The sequence below is a fragment of the Camelina sativa genome, chromosome 18 (genome assembly GCF_000633955.1).
Source record: "Camelina sativa cultivar DH55 chromosome 18, Cs, whole genome shotgun sequence".
Taxonomy (NCBI): Eukaryota; Viridiplantae; Streptophyta; class Magnoliopsida; order Brassicales; family Brassicaceae; genus Camelina; species Camelina sativa.
The window spans coordinates 13,471,507-13,488,260 of record NC_025702.1 but is presented as its reverse complement, the minus strand read 5'-3'; the positions used below and the strand labels follow the sequence as shown (position 1 = coordinate 13,488,260).

The 16,754-nt window shown below is 34.7% G+C and overlaps 3 protein-coding genes across 3 annotated transcripts in view; 2 read left to right on the top strand and 1 right to left on the bottom strand.

Annotated features, from left to right (window-relative positions):
• Positions 1,207-2,754, top strand: LOC104761455. Its single transcript, XM_010484539.2, has 2 exons — positions 1,207-1,949; positions 2,028-2,754. Exons 1-2 carry the CDS (start codon positions 1,328-1,330, stop codon positions 2,450-2,452), a joined length of 1,047 nt encoding a protein of 348 aa, XP_010482841.1. The 5' UTR covers positions 1,207-1,327; the 3' UTR covers positions 2,453-2,754.
• On the bottom strand, positions 2,790-5,600 carry LOC104761454 (cytochrome c-type biogenesis ccda-like chloroplastic protein). Its single transcript, XM_010484537.2, has 12 exons — positions 5,449-5,600; positions 4,972-5,106; positions 4,795-4,853; positions 4,369-4,499; positions 4,191-4,276; positions 4,048-4,079; positions 3,659-3,820; positions 3,499-3,571; positions 3,318-3,418; positions 3,114-3,206; positions 2,968-3,014; positions 2,790-2,873 (listed from the first exon to the last, which is right to left on the bottom strand). The coding sequence occupies exons 1-12, from the start codon at positions 5,525-5,527 to the stop codon at positions 2,798-2,800; spliced, it is 1,074 nt and encodes a 357-aa protein (XP_010482839.1). The 5' UTR covers positions 5,528-5,600; the 3' UTR covers positions 2,790-2,797.
• Positions 11,655-16,754, top strand: part of LOC104761452 (myosin-2-like) — an 8,396-nt gene continuing 3,296 nt past the window's right edge. The window contains exons 1-17 of the mRNA XM_010484535.2: positions 11,655-11,943; positions 12,208-12,912; positions 13,286-13,387; positions 13,483-13,626; positions 13,726-13,876; positions 13,989-14,016; positions 14,115-14,283; positions 14,443-14,506; positions 14,625-14,638; positions 14,725-14,809; positions 14,921-15,024; positions 15,119-15,257; positions 15,335-15,453; positions 15,534-15,686; positions 15,777-15,866; positions 15,948-16,025; positions 16,111-16,269. Coding sequence (XP_010482837.1) covers positions 12,451-12,912; positions 13,286-13,387; positions 13,483-13,626; positions 13,726-13,876; positions 13,989-14,016; positions 14,115-14,283; positions 14,443-14,506; positions 14,625-14,638; positions 14,725-14,809; positions 14,921-15,024; positions 15,119-15,257; positions 15,335-15,453; positions 15,534-15,686; positions 15,777-15,866; positions 15,948-16,025; positions 16,111-16,269 — 2,061 coding nt within the window. The 5' untranslated portion in view covers positions 11,655-11,943; positions 12,208-12,450. The remainder of the gene's footprint in view (positions 11,944-12,207; positions 12,913-13,285; positions 13,388-13,482; positions 13,627-13,725; positions 13,877-13,988; positions 14,017-14,114; positions 14,284-14,442; positions 14,507-14,624; positions 14,639-14,724; positions 14,810-14,920; positions 15,025-15,118; positions 15,258-15,334; positions 15,454-15,533; positions 15,687-15,776; positions 15,867-15,947; positions 16,026-16,110; positions 16,270-16,754) is intronic.

The following is a 16,754-nucleotide window of genomic DNA, read 5'->3' as shown; positions in this document are numbered from 1 at the left end:
ATTTTTTTTTTTTTTTTTTTTTGTAATTGTAAACTACAGATAAAATCTACAAGACGCAATATTGTTTGTAATCATCGGTATTAACTAACAAATAATTGTAAATAACATTTCCTGAAATCCTCGCTTGATAGCAAAGTTATACATTATATTTGTTGATACTATATTTTCTTGTATTTTTGTTTTCTTTTACACGTCTATCGTCTTTGATCTAATACAAACATAAACTATACAACACATGAAACCACGGTGGACTTTAACCTTACTTATTTGGATATTAAAAGAAAAATACCATGTCGGGCTTGTACCGACCTTAGGGCAGAAGTTTGAAGTTAAAGAAGTTCTACACCATATAGAGGATAAAGACAGTATTTTATGCATAAGAACTAAAAAAGAATAGAAGAAATCACAAAAATCCAAAATGGTCGGTAGAGTTTTGATGTGCTTCTTGACCCGTAATGCGATACATATCTTTCATGAGTTTGAATTGTCAAATCAAAATCTACTATTAATATAAGCACTGATATTGCAAACAAAATTGAACGTTTGGAATTTGAGAATGATGTTTACGTATGCTAATACTTCCAGCTCAATTATTTTTCATTTAAGATCTGCGCATGTCCTTATCTAAACCATTATTCACATACATCATAATTCGCATCCTCACTCTGAATTTTCAACTATTAATTTTTTACAATGTCAATGAAAATTTGGCCTACACTACCTACAAATCTTAGCTCAACAGTAACTACATCTTTTTTATTTGTTTCTTTTCCTAAAACAATGACTGTAACTTAAAAAAGTTGAATGATTTTGAGGGTTAAACAAAGAAGTTTGATAATATCAAATGAAAATTCTGTGTATAATCTCATTCAAAACCATATAAATTCTAGTAAACACCTTGAAATCATTAAAAATGCAAAAAATCAACGGTACGACTTGGTAACGTACGTGGTAGATTCTCGTATCTCTCAATGCATAAAATATTAGTACTTCTTTCTATTGTCATCAAAAAAATATTGTTGCAAATGTTAGGCAAGCTTCATTTATTTATTTTATTTACATTATTATACATCAAACTTAGAACAGAAGCATCAAAACCCCAAACACACCACGTGTCATTCATATGTAAGCCTCCATCATCATAATGGGCCCATTTATGATTCTGTTTTAAAGGCCCATACAACACTGACCACATTTTTTAAAATTCTCTATATAAATACACATCTCTCACAAAGCTATTTATTTTATTTTTTTTGTTTTGTAGATAAGAACCAAACCACCGAACTCAACACACAATTTTGAAATTCCCGAAGCCAAGTTCAATTCAATGCCTCTTCTTCTCCCTAACTCTTCCTTTAAATCTACAGCCACCGTCGTCATCGCCGGCGTTTTATCTATCGCGGCGGCTGTGATTTTCACCGTTCCTCCCGTTTCACATTTCGTGGTTTCTTCCTTTCCGATCGTATACGATAACACTGTCTTCCTCTTGAAACCATCGTATCTTTACTTGGTTATCAACTGTATCATCGTCTCCATCGTCGCTACTTCTAAGCTCACTCATTATAAACCATCCTCCTCCTCCGTAGATGAGATCGCGGAAGTTGTGACGCCGGTGGTACTGGTACCGGTTCAGGTACCTTCTAGTTCTGATATCGATACCGGTTATTTAAACGTGGTTGATCATGTTGTTTCTGGTTATACCGGATTTGTTGAGAAAACCGATGATTCCCCGGTTTATCGGGCGGTTGGAGAAGATAATCTGAAGTTCCCAGAAGTTGTTCGTGAGATTCAGCATACGGAGATGTCAAAACCGAGTAGCGATTCGCCGGAACCGGAACCGGAGAAGCTAAAACCGAAGAAAGATTCGCCGGAGATTTCGATTCCGAAGCATAGTTCGAGAAAACCGCCGAGATTTAACCAGCAAAAACCGATTAAATCTGGTTCTGAAGGTATAATTGAAATTTCGGGTTTAAAGCTCCGGTAAGGGTAAAGTCGTAAATTAATGTTTATTTTTTCTTTTTTTGAAGGTGGAAATAAAAAGTCTGCGGTGGCGTTGGGAGTGACAAAGCCACTGAAGAGGGAAGACACGCTGGAGACGACGTGGAAGAAGATAACGGAAGGACGTTCGACGCCGTTAACGAAGCACCTGACTAAATCCGACACGTGGCAAGAACGAGGTCACGCGGCGAAACAAAGCTCACCGGAGGAGGAGAATAAGAAGAAGAAGAAGAAGGAGAAGATGACCAAGTCCGATAATTTAAACGACGTTAATGATGCTCCTTCCGCGGAGGAGAAGACGTTGTTGTTGAAACGCGAGCCGTCGCCGGGGCAGGAGGAGTTGAATCGGCGCGTGGAAGCGTTTATCAAGAAGTTTAACGAAGAGATGAGATTGCAAAGACTAGAGTCTTTGGCTAAATACAACGAAATGGTAAATGGAGGGACTCGTTTGTAAATTTTTTGTTTTTTGTTTTTTTTTTTTTCTGGTTTAGCTGTCGTGTCGTCGGTGAAGGAGAAAATGACGGCACAGTCGCAAAAGTTGACTTGACTTCCTTCTTTAGGGGTTTATGATTTTCGGTCGAGGGAACAAAATTTCAAAAATGATGCAAAAAATGTGTTATTTATGTGATTGTTAATGTTTCTTGGCGTCGAAAATGAAATGTGAACAGTAGTGACTAGTGTAGTGATCGAATCTATTGTTTTCCTAATCATTGTAATATTACATTATACACAATACTTTATATACTTTGTTACAAACACTTCTTTTGGTAGAATTGAGTAATGTTTTTTTTTTATATACTTACATGACCATAGTAGCAGCAGGAAATAGCCTATCCAAGAAAGTATACAAACCTCCTCCAAGTAGAAGAGAACCACTGTGAGCAAACAACATATAGAAAATGGAACCGAATTAAGTGAATTAGACTATGATTCATTTATAGCTGTACAATGCCTTTACTTTAACATTACCTTATGGGATTGATCCATGCAGAGACCTTTCGCAACGAAAGTAAGCTCTGAAGAAATTCGAGATAAAGAGTAACATCACATTACTACTATAAGAACATTAACTAAGAAATTTGCATTTCACCATTTGGCGAATAAAGATAAATTACCTGTAAAGCTCCGGCAAAAGAAGCAGCGACGATGAGTGGAGCAACGTAACCTGTTGTATAGGTTAAGAGTAAGCTTCCACCAATCACTGGATCCTGTTGTATAGGTTAAATTTTATGTCAACAAAGGCGAAAAGTTAAGTAGCTATCTCGTATTCATGCTTGAGGTAATAACATTTTAAATGGAAGGAGAAAAAACGGAATTACCCTGGAAGTAGCCACATAGCCAAGAAGGGTGGCTAGAACTGGAGTACTACAAGGTGAGGCAGCAAGTGCGAATGTGAGACCAGCTAGATACGCTTGTACACCTAACACAACATTTGGTTTCAAAAGTATAAGAAACCGCAGAGAAAAAGTATTGGATGGTATGATATCTAAGGAGGTTTACTAGATGGGAAGTTTGCTGCTGCTGCACGAGGATCAAAGTTGTTAAAGAAAGATGGAAGCTGAAGTTCAATTATCTGTAAGAAGAGAGGAGATACATTGTGTTAGACATGGCCATTCCAATTGATGCAATACGAAAAGGATATTGAATGTAACAGAATTACCTCAAGGAGATTGAGACCCATTACAATAGCCAGACCGGATGCAGCTACTGGTAATCCTTGTCCTATTTGTCCATAGGCTTTTCCGGCGAAAGAAGCTACTATCCCAAGAAGTGCTAAGGTAGTTGCTAATCCCAACGCAAAAGCAACTGTATCTCCAATAACCTAAATGCATGGAGAACTGAAGGTCACTAAAAACTACTATCATTGTGAATGAAGCATGATGCATTTAAGTTGGGACTGAGTCACTGTTCCTTTGAGGGGGCTTTGATTTTTTTAAGAGAACTCCACTTTAACTTATTTTACATTTTGTTATACTACGACAACAATGAGCCAACCAACTCCTAATGCGACAGCTTTTATCTAGAAATCTGATCGGAAGAGTGACTAACCTGACCTCTACTCTTGCCAGACCCAAATGCACCTATATGTCACAGCCATATGAAGGACAGGTGAGTAAAGAATTAGAACATCAAACTAAGATTCTAAAACAAACTGTGTGAGAAATGCAAAATCTTGAAATAAGTTATCATACCAATATAACCAAGTGTCAAAGGCAGAACACTGAGTGTACATGGAGACAAACTTGTCACAAGGCCTGCCCCAAATATTACTGCCAAACTACAAAAGTGATAAATTAGTAGAAGAGCCAGAAGACTCAATGGTCAAAATCTCGGAAACATGTGCATTGAGAGAGAACACGAGAAAGAAACCTTGTGACACTGAGAGCTGATAGCTGATCTTGAACAGCTTCGTTAGCCTGTTGGTTAGCTGAATACAAGAAGTTTCCAACCGAGTCTCCAAGGCTTCCTTCAGCCAAGATGTAAAGGGAAGTGGCTTGATCCTGTCTTAAGGGGAAATTAGTATCTGATTTTACAAGCAAATAGTTAATAGATAAAGGTCGAAAGTAGAAGTTTCTCAAGGCAGAAAAAGCATAGGCACAAATTCGTTCCAAACATAGTTACTGAAGTCTAACCCCTAAACAAGGTCCAAGGAGAAGACTTAAAAAAAACACTACTTTCGATATTCTCAATAAACTATTCAGGTTAAGATGAGGAAGATAAATGAACTAGCCTCCACTAACAGAAACCAATGAAGAGATCACAGAAGTATGAAAACAATCTGTGATAACACCTTACCAAGACAATCATCTGCAAGTCGGCAGCTTTAGCTGAGCTAACAGTTACCAAGTTTGCCACTGAAAAACCAAGACAAAATTAAGGTGCTCATCATCAGATGATTCAATACCAGCATCATTAAAAGTGCTTTCTACTAAAGTACTTTTAATGATCAAAGATTAAGAGATTACACGTTACCTCCTAAACCAGTACTAAGCATCGCAAGTTTAATACTTGTGATCTCTTTCTTCTGTAAAGAAACGGCATCAGACACTAAACTTCTCTCTCTCTGAAGCTCATAGTTCTTCTTGGCAGCACGAACCCACTTTTTCTCTGTAAGCCCACAGGGAAAACAAACTCAGTAATGACTCAATAGCTCAAAATTACTGACTTTAAACAAAACTGTTCCTAATCAAATTACAAAGAGAACACGAAGACGACGAAGAAGATTAACATAACATGTGGTAGCTGAAATGACAACAAGACTTGTGTGATTATTCATATTCTCATCACCATCCGAATTCAAACCTCAGAAAAATCCCAAACGCTGATACAAACAACGAAGAACGATACATCATCTTCAATCATATTCCCAAATTATAAAAAACCCAGATTACTTTACCGTCCTTCTAAGTTTTGATTGAATCTTAACTTCAAAAGGAAAAAAAAACTCACCACCACCATGATTGAGTCTACAGCTGGAGAATCCACCGACGAAACCACCGGTGATGCATCGGTTCACACTCAGATTCATGGCTCTCCCCCGCTTCCCAGATAAGCCTCCGTCGTCGTTTAACGGTCCTCTCTCGTCGCTTCAGTCTTTTTCTAACTTTCGCTTACTATGATATATATTAATGGGCTTTATCTTTTTAGCCACCAGGCCCATTATACTATTTATCCCTCTGCCCTCACTTTTTTTTTTTCTTTTTCTTACAACAAAAGTCACCAAATTGGTGGTATGGTAGGAATTAGGAAGTAATAATAATACTCAACAGCAGTTCTTAGTACGTACCCAATAGAAGCATGTAGTTTTCAAATCTTGTAGACCAAATTTGTATATAGTAGATCGGATCAACTCCATACGCACCAACCAATAACGTGTTGTGCCATCAGTACTCGAGAAAGCTTGCATCATAATTACATTTTAAAATTGATTATGGGGTTAAAGCTTGATTATTATGTTTAGCAGCTCATTAAATTACTAAACAAACAACTAGCAATTACAAAACGCGTATAGATATTAATCTTTACGATTTGTAGTTGATAATCACGTCGCGCAATGAGTGGGCTAGCTAGTGAGTAGTAGTGTGAAGTTTTTAAAGCATAATAATAAACACAATTGTCATCTTATATTTAGCTGATTTTACCAAACTTTCCAACAAAACCAATTTTATAAATCAAAAAGACACTTTGGGCCACTTTAGGTTTATACTTTGTAGCCATATCACACTCATATCATAAGTATTAAAATCAAAAGTTGTGGTCGACACCAATTCGTGGGGACAATTTTGTTTTTTAAGATAGATATGCATGGATTTGAGGAAGACTTATCCAATCTTTTTAATTTTATATAAATGGAGCGGTATACATTATATTTACATGTTTGTTCCTTATTCAAACGTCGCTTCCATTCACAAAGTTTCAATAATTGTGATTCATTTGATCTTAAGATCAAACGATATTCTTTTTTTTTTTTTTTTTTTTTTTTTTTTTTNTTATTATCAACCTAGCTACTATTAGAAACAACGTTTATAATCTTGAACTCACATGTAGCATGTGATCATAATTATAGATACACCAATTTTATAATGAGCATATGATGCGTATAACTTAATTCAGAGTTTCCATTTAGAACATGATCTTACATTGGAATAAATTCATTCTTTGAAATAATTGATCTTCTTATTAGAAACATTTCTGATCGTCTCAAACATTTTTGGTCGCTTGGTGTTTTAGCATAGTAGATCACTTTTTTTTTTGTTTAAGCATAATATATCAATTTCTAAGACGTTAATTCATATTTACATGTCCTGATGTTCATACATTCTTCAATCTAGTCGACTTAATCATACATATAACATATTTAACTATACATGCATTGATGCACGAACCAATTATTCGATTATCCTGTAACTTTTCACTTTTGTATTGTGAAATATGCATGGGAGCGGTAAGGGGAAATATAGCAAGGAACATAAAATAGTGGGCAATTTGGGGTTTTGCGTTTGGCAAAATTTATTAAAGCAATAAAACGTGTGACGTCACAACAAATAGAAATATCATTCAATACAAAACCATTCAGAGAAATTATATATATGTTTCAAAGTTTGGGGGATATATTTATTTGTATACCCACTCTCTCGAGAAATACGTTGAAGACCACCATGGTAGGCGAATAATATAGTATTACATACCTGACGAGCTTGAATCTGTCTGAAGTGTTATACACGTACGGGACACACACTAGTAAATTCTTTAATCTTACGTTACTAACATATAGAGTTTACTTAGACTCTGTTTTCTAATCTATACTTATACTCTTAGAAGAAACTCTAATCACAATTAACAATGCAATCGATCAGTCATATGAATTTCGTAGTAGTTAAATGGTTTTTAAATTACTTTCTAATCTGATCTGATATATAGGATTGAAATTGTCGAACCAACCATTTTTCTCAATGGACGTAACTACAAAAAATTACAAATACAAACAAACAATCAAGACTTTGTTTTAAAACAAAAGTACTTAATAATTAGAGGAGTTACGTCCCCTCATACTTCGAACACAAGCACACAAACGACAACAAAACAAGAATAAAGAAGCAGTTGTTTTATGAGAAAGAAAAGTGAAGAAGAATGTCAGATACTTTAGGACAAAAAGATTGGGATAGACATGAAGAGACATGAGTGTAAATGAGGACATTCCCTTGTGCACATGTCAGAAACATTATTAAATTAAGGTATTGTTCTCACACCTTCTCTCCATCATGCTCAATGCTGCTAGGCAATTAACTCGTCGCATCGCATGTCGAGATTTATTAAGGAGAATGAGCAAAAAGTAAAATATTGTCTATAGTTAGAAGGTTAGAACCAGAGAAATCTTACAATGTTAGAAGATAAAAACAGTTTTATATTCGCTAATAATTTTGTATTATCTATGGCCCTTAAGTCTAACTAATCCCTAAAGTAATTAGGATTACATAGATTTTTGGCGGGGTAGAAGTTGACAAATAAATTTTTAAAGTTGACCTTTTTTAGTTAAAGGACTTTAGTTTTACTTGTCTCGTATAAAATATCGAAATGCAATTATAAAAAGACGTGTTTATCGACTCGTTGCCATCGAGAGTTGGTAACAAATGTTGTGGTTTAGAAATTTTCGGAGTAATAAATTCTTGAAAAAAAAAGTGCAAATGAAAACAATTATCATATACAAAAAACAATAAGTTAAGTGAAGTGGTGGTAACCCAATTGCCCGTTTATATATGAAGGTTGTTGTTGCTGGTATAAATCAATATAACTATTAAATGCATACACCAGACTGAGATTTAATGTGTTTCGACTACGAAAATACTATAAGTACATCATCATGTAACATGCCACATTGAAAATCACGAGTGTTATGTAAATTATTAATTACGTACCTTAAGCGAACACATCTCATTATTTATGAATTGGACCGCAAACATCTAAAGTGGTCTACTTTAACTCAGAACTAAAGAAAACCATCATCATAATATTAGTAGTCTAGTATTTCAAGAATTCACTTTATAAACACGTCTATATACATTTGATCTCTGAAACAAATGTGACATAATACATAAATTGATTTACGTGGACAGATTAACAGACTCATATAATTACGTCAATTCTTGTAAAACAGAAGAGTATGTTTTTTTCTTCTGTATTTTTCTCTCAGCCCCAAAAATCAGATATACGTGAAAACTATACTTTCAATTGTTCTTTTTCTATTATTATGAATCTGCAGGGGTTTTCTTGTGTCGTGTGTGTGTGTGTTTAACGTTAACTGTGTTTCTAAAAGGGAAAATGATATTATTACAATATACTTACGGGTGTGTGTATATAATTATTACACGCGCCGAGATAATTTTATATTACTAGTTGGACTTTGGAGCTATGGTTATTGGTTTGTACACTACGTGGAGATCGGCAAGTGTTGACGTGAACTAATCATTGTTAAATTGTTAATTTTCACTTAAATAGTGTATTAACAATCAACTATACTATAGTCTACATATGTGTTTGATTAGAGTGAATAGACTCACTCACCAAGCGGAATAAAAGTTTATGATACATGAAATGTTGAACTTTTGGATAACCAATCATTTACAAGAAATTTATAAAAAAAAAATCAAATAGTCTTAGTGTAGCTAGTTAGCATCCTACACGTACGTGGGTGTAGGTCCTAAATTGATTTTCAACTAGACGTATCTTTTCTTTTGGTTACTATATTTTGACTTGAAGTTGTCTGGTTAAAATATAACAACGATCAATATTATCTCTACTTTTATTGGTGGATCGACATCTACTTAACAGCAATTAAATTAAAGTACGTCTAGAGAAAATGGATCAGAATACTTAAAATATGCTCCGACTAGCTATATGGTGTTGTTATTTTGTGCGACCACAAGTATCAACATTCTAATTTGTTTCCGGATCATGTATTTCACAGTTCCATAAAGGATTTTTCCATAAAAATATATCTAAATTAGAAGCTATAAATGTTTTTAAATTCTGTCGCTACAAAATTAATTTGGCACTCTGCCTGTTTTCTGTTAAAGGAAATCATTACTACCACTCCTACTATAGTTTGGTTTTAAATGTCAAGCACATTAAAACAAAAAATTCATGGCATGATCAAATTAAAAGGGTGAACGGACCAGTTAATGAAAAAATAATTGTCTGAAACATTAATTAATGTGTTATTGTTATTGATGGTTCGTAACATTTTTAAGCTCCAAAGGGGAAAAGACTGCGACACCTTATTTGTTCAGCCGGATTGTTGACTCGTTCTTACGCTTTTTGGCTAATTAAGTGCTCTTTTTTATTTGCTAGATTAGCGGAAGCCACGTTTACTTAAGGAACAAAAAAACACAATGTGAAAAATTCGTGTATCAGGCCCTCTCATAAGATTTATATAGTATTATTATATATTTGTACTGTTGAATTTGAGATTTAGACGGTCTTTATTCGGCGGTCGTCGAAGTAAAGAATGATGGAGCCGTTATATTTCGACGCAAGATTGGTAAATATAGTGAGACTGATGGATTTTCACATAGCAATAAGTTTTTCGGTCGTGCATAAACGTGTATCTTTATTTCTATTTTAAAATTGATATTGTGAAATATCGAAGTATAAAATATGAATAAAGTTTTAATATCTTTGTTTGATTTGGAAAAATGATACCGAAATAATATATATCCGTCATATCCGATTCTTATTCATTAATAATAAAATTATGATAGTCTTTATATTAATCACTTTTCGAGACAAAATACGAATTGGATAACAACAGATCATAGAAGACGGATAACGAATATCATTGCCCAAACCCTACTTGGCTATACTACCAAGAAACGGGTAAGAAAGTTTGTGGAGAGGAATCGAAAGGGTTGGTAGTTACTAGTTGGAGTTGAGACTTCATCACTTCAAGAGTTTGCTAACGTGAGCGCCTTGAATTGAGTGGTATGATATGATCGTCAAGTTCTGATCAACCAAAGCATTTAACGACCATTCTTCCCTCCTCCAACGTGTCACGTTCTACACAACTACTCAAAAAGAAAAAAGAAAAAAAAAAACACAAATACTTCTGACTTTTGTCCATTTGTGTGGATCTATTTTAATTTTAAAGCAACAAACGTCTATTCTTTTTTTTTTGTCAAACGCAACAAACGTCTATTCATGTTCACTAAAATTAGTGCATTTGTTTTCTTCAAATTTTAAATAACCTTGGAGCTAATTTGTTTGAACGTTGTTGACAAAAAAAAAATTAAAAGTTATAATAACGGCTTTTGGAATATAATACAAAGTAAGTGGAGACACATATTAACATAAAGCTCATGATTATTATTAGCAAAATCAGGAGATTAGTAATCGGAAAATAAAATAGATTAATTAAGCAGACACAAGAACCACGATACATTTTTTTCCGGTCATTATATAATTAGTTGATTATTGTTTTAAATTAAGTTAATCGTTTTCTTAACAACCCACCTTAGTTCATTATTGGTTAGATGGTTTGTCTATCTATATCATCAACTGATCAACCTATAGAGGAACAATGAAAACAACAGAGAAATGAATGGTTTTTATTTTTATTTTTTACTAACTACAAAATAAATTAAAACTAAAAAGCTATCTAAATGTTAGTTTCTTTTTAAAAAAAACAAAATAAGGAAAAAAATAGTTAATGTTCTTTGATAATAATTAGAATAACTAAAAAAAAATGAAATGATAACATTTCTACATTTCCAAATTTCTACTATATCGTAAAAAGAAATAATATTAAATATTACAGATGTTAAATTTTCTCTTGTTTTGTAATTTGTAACATTTCTACAATTTATGATAAAGTGGATTTTAATGTTTCTTTTCAAAAAGATTCAGTACCTTAATTGTATTTTTCTTTTTTAAAACACAGGGACACATTGAAATAAACGTTAATGATGCAAATGATAGCAACGTTATATTTACAATAAGAGTATATAATTAAATTTTGAAAATTTTGAGACATTAATATAATTCAGATTCGGACCCTTTTTTTGTCTGAACAAATTAAAGAAGACAAAAAAATTTGAATTTTTTTTTTGTTGTTGTTGTTGTTGGTCGAAGAGAAAAGAGGAGAAGAAGAAACAGAGGAGATTTTTTATTTTATTCATTACTCTTTTTTTTCTTCTTCTTCTTCTTCTTCTTCTTCTTCTTTCCCAAAAAAGTTGCATCCTTTAGGAGAAAACAAATCCTCAAATTTTTTTTTCATCTCAGAAACAAACCAGGAAGGAGAAGCAAGCAAATCTCTTAGGGTTTTAAAAATTTTGTTTCTCAGGTAACCAAAATCTGTTTTTTCTCCTCTCTAACCAAAAAAAAACTAACCTGAATAGAGAGAGAAAGAGAGAATGAGAGTCTCTCTCTGTCTTTGTCTTTTCCATTGACCTCGTAAGTTTCGCTCTTTCTCTTTTGTTTTATTTTTCTTTTCTTTTCAATTGGTTTCTGTGTTTGTGTAAAGATCAGGTTTTGTTGATTTCCCATTAAAGTCAAGAGTTTTTGTTCATTCGAAATTTTCAATTTTTTTTTTGTTCTTTTTCAAATCCGTAAATGAGAATTGGAGATAGGAGGAGGAGCCTCGAGATTGTGTTTACAAAAAAAATGTCGAGAGATTCTTCGCTGAATTTCTAAACTTTTGTCATTTTTTTTTTATAGGTTTTTTGTTTGGTCCCAAGAAGCTCTGCTCTGGTTTCGAGGGAAGTATGCATGGTTAACGAGGCGTCTTTGTGATTTGAGATTGAGAAATTAGGGTTTATGGAAGGCTTGGATTTCGTGAAAATGCTTGTCAATTAAGACACTCAACCACAAGAAGGAGATTTTTGATTTTTTTGGAAAGTTCTCAACTTTGGATTCAATTTTGTTGAGGTCTGTGATTGGGGAAAAAAAAAAAAACAAGGAATGATGTTATCGGCATCGCCCAACACACTAGCGAAAAGCTCGTTAGAGGAGATGCTTGAGTCTCTTCGTCAAAAAGATGAGTGTGATCGTCTTCCTAAAGATATGCCACCGGCCCTTCCTTCTCGTCCTAATTCAAGAGCGCGTCTTCCTTCTGCTCGCCGTTCGCTTCCTACCAAGTTTAATGTTTCTACTGTCATGGAAGATCAGAACGGGAGTGTTGCTTCTGCGGCGGAAACTGAATCGGAAAGGAAAGAGGAAGGTGGGAAGAGGAAAGAGAAGGATTTGGGAGTTAAGAGGAATAGTTTTGGAAGCAAGAAAATGAGGACTGGTCTTAAGTCAGAGTCTCCTTATGCAGCAGAGAAGGAAGAAGAGGTAGGTGTGAAGGTTAGTACTGTTCCTGTGGAGAACACGGAGGACCATAAACCTGAGTGGAACAATAACGTTGAGTACTTTATTAAGAAGGTAACTCTTTTTGTTTTCTACTGAAGTTGAATTATCTCCGAGAGTGATCATCTCAGGGTTTGAGATCAGGAATGAATTTTTTAGTGGTGACTAAGGAGTGAGAGTTTTAACTTTGTGATAAGAAAAGTCTGACCGGAGAGTGTTTTTGTAGAAGGTATATGGAGATGATGAGGCTCAGTAGATTGATAAGAACATGTGAAATGGAATATATATATATATGTTTGTACTTGGTAGATCACATGCTTGGAGGTGTTACAGTTGTGTTTAGTATGAAGAATTGAGATCTAGAGCGGAGGCTTTTTATCTTCTTTGATTACACAAAAGGGTGATTCTTTTGGGAACTTGTGGTTACTGTGTTTGTACTGTATTGCAGAAGCTTCGAGTTTGGTGTCGGGTTGCTAATGGGCAGTGGCAACTGGGGAAGATACAGTCTACTTCCGCTGATTCGTCACTTGTTATGTTGTCCACTGCAAATGTAAGTTTTCGTAAGAATGTTGCACTTTCCATCTGTGATATTGAAGAGTTTCTGTGGTCTCACTGTCAGGTTTCTTTGATTTTGTGTTATCAAAGGTTGTGAAAGTGTCTACTGAAGAGCTTTTTCCTGCAAACCCAGATATTTTGGAAGGTGTTGAAGACCTTATACAGCTTAGTTATTTAAATGAACCATCAGTTCTTTATAACCTTCGTGTCAGATATTCACAAGATGTGATCTATGTGAGTTTACTGAAACTTTTTTTTTAACTCTTCTGATTAGTTTCTCACCTTTCTTTTGCCTTGGTCTTAACTAACTTTCATTCTTCTTATTTTCTATAGAGTAAAGCAGGGCCAGTACTGATTGCAGTCAACCCGTTCAAGAATGTCGAGATTTATGGAAATGATTTCATCTCAGCTTATCAGAAGAAGGCTGTGGATGCTCCTCATGTTTATGCTGTGGCTGATGCAGCTTATGATGAAATGATGAGAGGTGAGAGGATAAATTTAATTTCACACCTTTTCGTATTTCCATGATTTGGGAAGTCCTAATTGGTCTTCAAATGAGAGTCTGGCACTTACATTTCGAACATTTCCAAATGCAGAAGAGAAGAATCAGTCTATTATTATAAGGTACGAGTCGTTGCCTTCTGAATTTTGTAGAGTTCTGAATGCTTTTTTACAGATTGATCTGTGATCACTGATACAAATTGATTATTATGGTTCTGTAGTGGAGAAAGTGGAGCTGGGAAAACTGAGACAGCAAAATTTGCAATGCAGTACTTGGCAGCTCTTGGTGGAGGTAGCTGTGGAGTAGAGTATGAAATCCTAAAGACAACCTGCATACTCGAAGCTTTTGGGAATGCCAAAACATCAAGAAATGCTAACTCTAGCCGATTCGTGAGTTGTTTGCACAAGTTTTTTTTGTCCGATTTTTTCCCTTCTCTGTTCTGTCAAGTTATTATAATTGTGTTAATTGATCTGCTTGACCACCATATTTGTGGATTTAGAAGTTCGTTTTTTTTTTTTTAATTTAACACTATATTTTAACTGGCACAGGGTAAACTCACCGAAATTCATTTTAGTGCAATGGGAAAGATATGTGGAGCAAAACTTGAAACTTGTGAGTGTGATTTGAGCATTAATATGATTGTTTGTCATATTTTTTAGATTTGGAACTCACTCGTTCCTATTGTCTTCTTCCCATGTTTTGTATGACTACTCTTGCTGAATGCCCAAAGTTCTGCTAGAGAAGGTAATTTTGTTTCCATTGACAAGCTTTTTCATCAGACTTTCACTACTTAGCCATTTGGTAACTAATTGGTAATCTCCTTTGACCAGTCAAGAGTGGTTCAGCTGTTCAATGGCGAACGATCCTACCATATATTTTATGAGTTGTGTGCAGGTGCTTCGCCGATTCTAAAAGGTAACATTTCATACTGAAGTTTTCAAGATTCAGTACTGCAATCTTAATTATTTGACAGGCATTGTAGTATCTGTTGTGGCTAAACTACTATTTCTATGGTTTTATTTGTAGAGAGACTGAAGCTTAAAACCGCAAGTGAGTATACCTACCTGAGCCAGAGTGATTGCTTGACCATTGACGGTGTTGATGATGCTCAGAAATTTCACAAACTACTGGTACTTTGTTTTTTCATCTACAGTGATTGGCGTTCCCATTGTCAGATTTTGTGTTTTTTCTATATTCCTCACAACCGCATCTGTATTTCTGCAGGAAGCATTTGACATTGTTCAAATCCCTAAAGAGCATCAAGAGCGTGCATTTGCATTGCTTGCTGCAGTGTTGTGGCTAGGGAATGTATCGTTCCGAGTTACTGACAATGAAAATCATGTGGAGGTGGTAGCAGATGAAGGTAAAATCTACTGTCTTAATTCATTAAAATTGTAACTTGGTGATACTTGCTTATCATTTGGCTGTTCTTTCTTACAGCTGTTACCAATGCTGCTATGTTAATGGGCTGCAAGTCAGAAGAGCTTATGGTGGTTTTGTCTACCCGTAAACTTCAAGCTGGTACGGATTGCATTGCTAAAAAACTGACGCTGCGGCAGGTAATGTTTCCATCATTCTTGTTTTCATACACATCGATCATTAGGTGATGTTTGAGTTGCTGTACTGTTTTCACCTTCAGGCAACTGACGTGAGGGATGGAATAGCAAAATTTATCTATGCAAACCTTTTCGGCTGGCTTGTTGAGCAAATAAACATTGCACTTGAAGTCGGTAAATCACGTACGGGAAGATCTATTAGCATCCTTGATATATATGGGTTTGAATCGTTTAAGGTTAGTAGTACTCATACATGCCCTAGATTTTGTTAATCTCTCTATTATTTTTGAATCTTGCAATGGTGATCTGGTTCTCTTTTGTTTCAGAATAATAGCTTCGAACAATTCTGTATAAACTATGCAAATGAGAGATTGCAACAACACTTCAACCGGCATTTATTCAAACTTGAACAAGAGGTAAATTTTTCTTTTCCTCTAAATAGTTTATTGTGTACTTTCTGCGTTACTGCTCCATTAAGTATTGTTTTCTCTGTTCAGGAATATGAAGAAGATGGAATTGATTGGACTAAGGTCGAGTTTGTTGACAATCAAGAGTGCTTAGATCTAATTGAGAAGGTAATTAATGTGATTAGATCTAATTGAGAAGATTATTTTTGTCATGTTCTTTAAAGTAATCTTTTGAATATGTTTGCTTGTGTAGAAACCCATTGGTTTGTTGTCTCTACTAGACGAGGAATCAAATTTTCCAAAAGCAACTGATTTGACCTTTGCCAACAAGCTCAAGCAACACTTGAAGACCAACTCTTGCTTCAAAGGAGAGAGAGGTCGAGCCTTCAGAGTTAATCATTATGCTGGAGAGGTCAGTTGTTGCCCTTAAGTCCANTAAACTATGCAAATGAGAGATTGCAACAACACTTCAACCGGCATTTATTCAAACTTGAACAAGAGGTAAATTTTTCTTTTCCTCTAAATAGTTTATTGTGTACTTTCTGCGTTACTGCTCCATTAAGTATTGTTTTTTCTGTTCAGGAATATGAAGAAGATGGAATTGATTGGACTAAGGTCGAGTTTGTTGACAATCAAGAGTGCTTAGATCTAATTGAGAAGGTAATTAATGTGATTAGATCTAATTGAGAAGATTATTTTTGTCATGTTCTTTAAAGTAATCTTTTGAATATGTTTGCTTGTGTAGAAACCCATTGGTTTGTTGTCTCTACTAGACGAGGAATCAAATTTTCCAAAAGCAACTGATTTGACCTTTGCCAACAAGCTCAAGCAACACTTGAAGACCAACTCTTGCTTCAAAGGAGAGAGAGGTCGAGCCTTCAGAGTTAATCATTATGC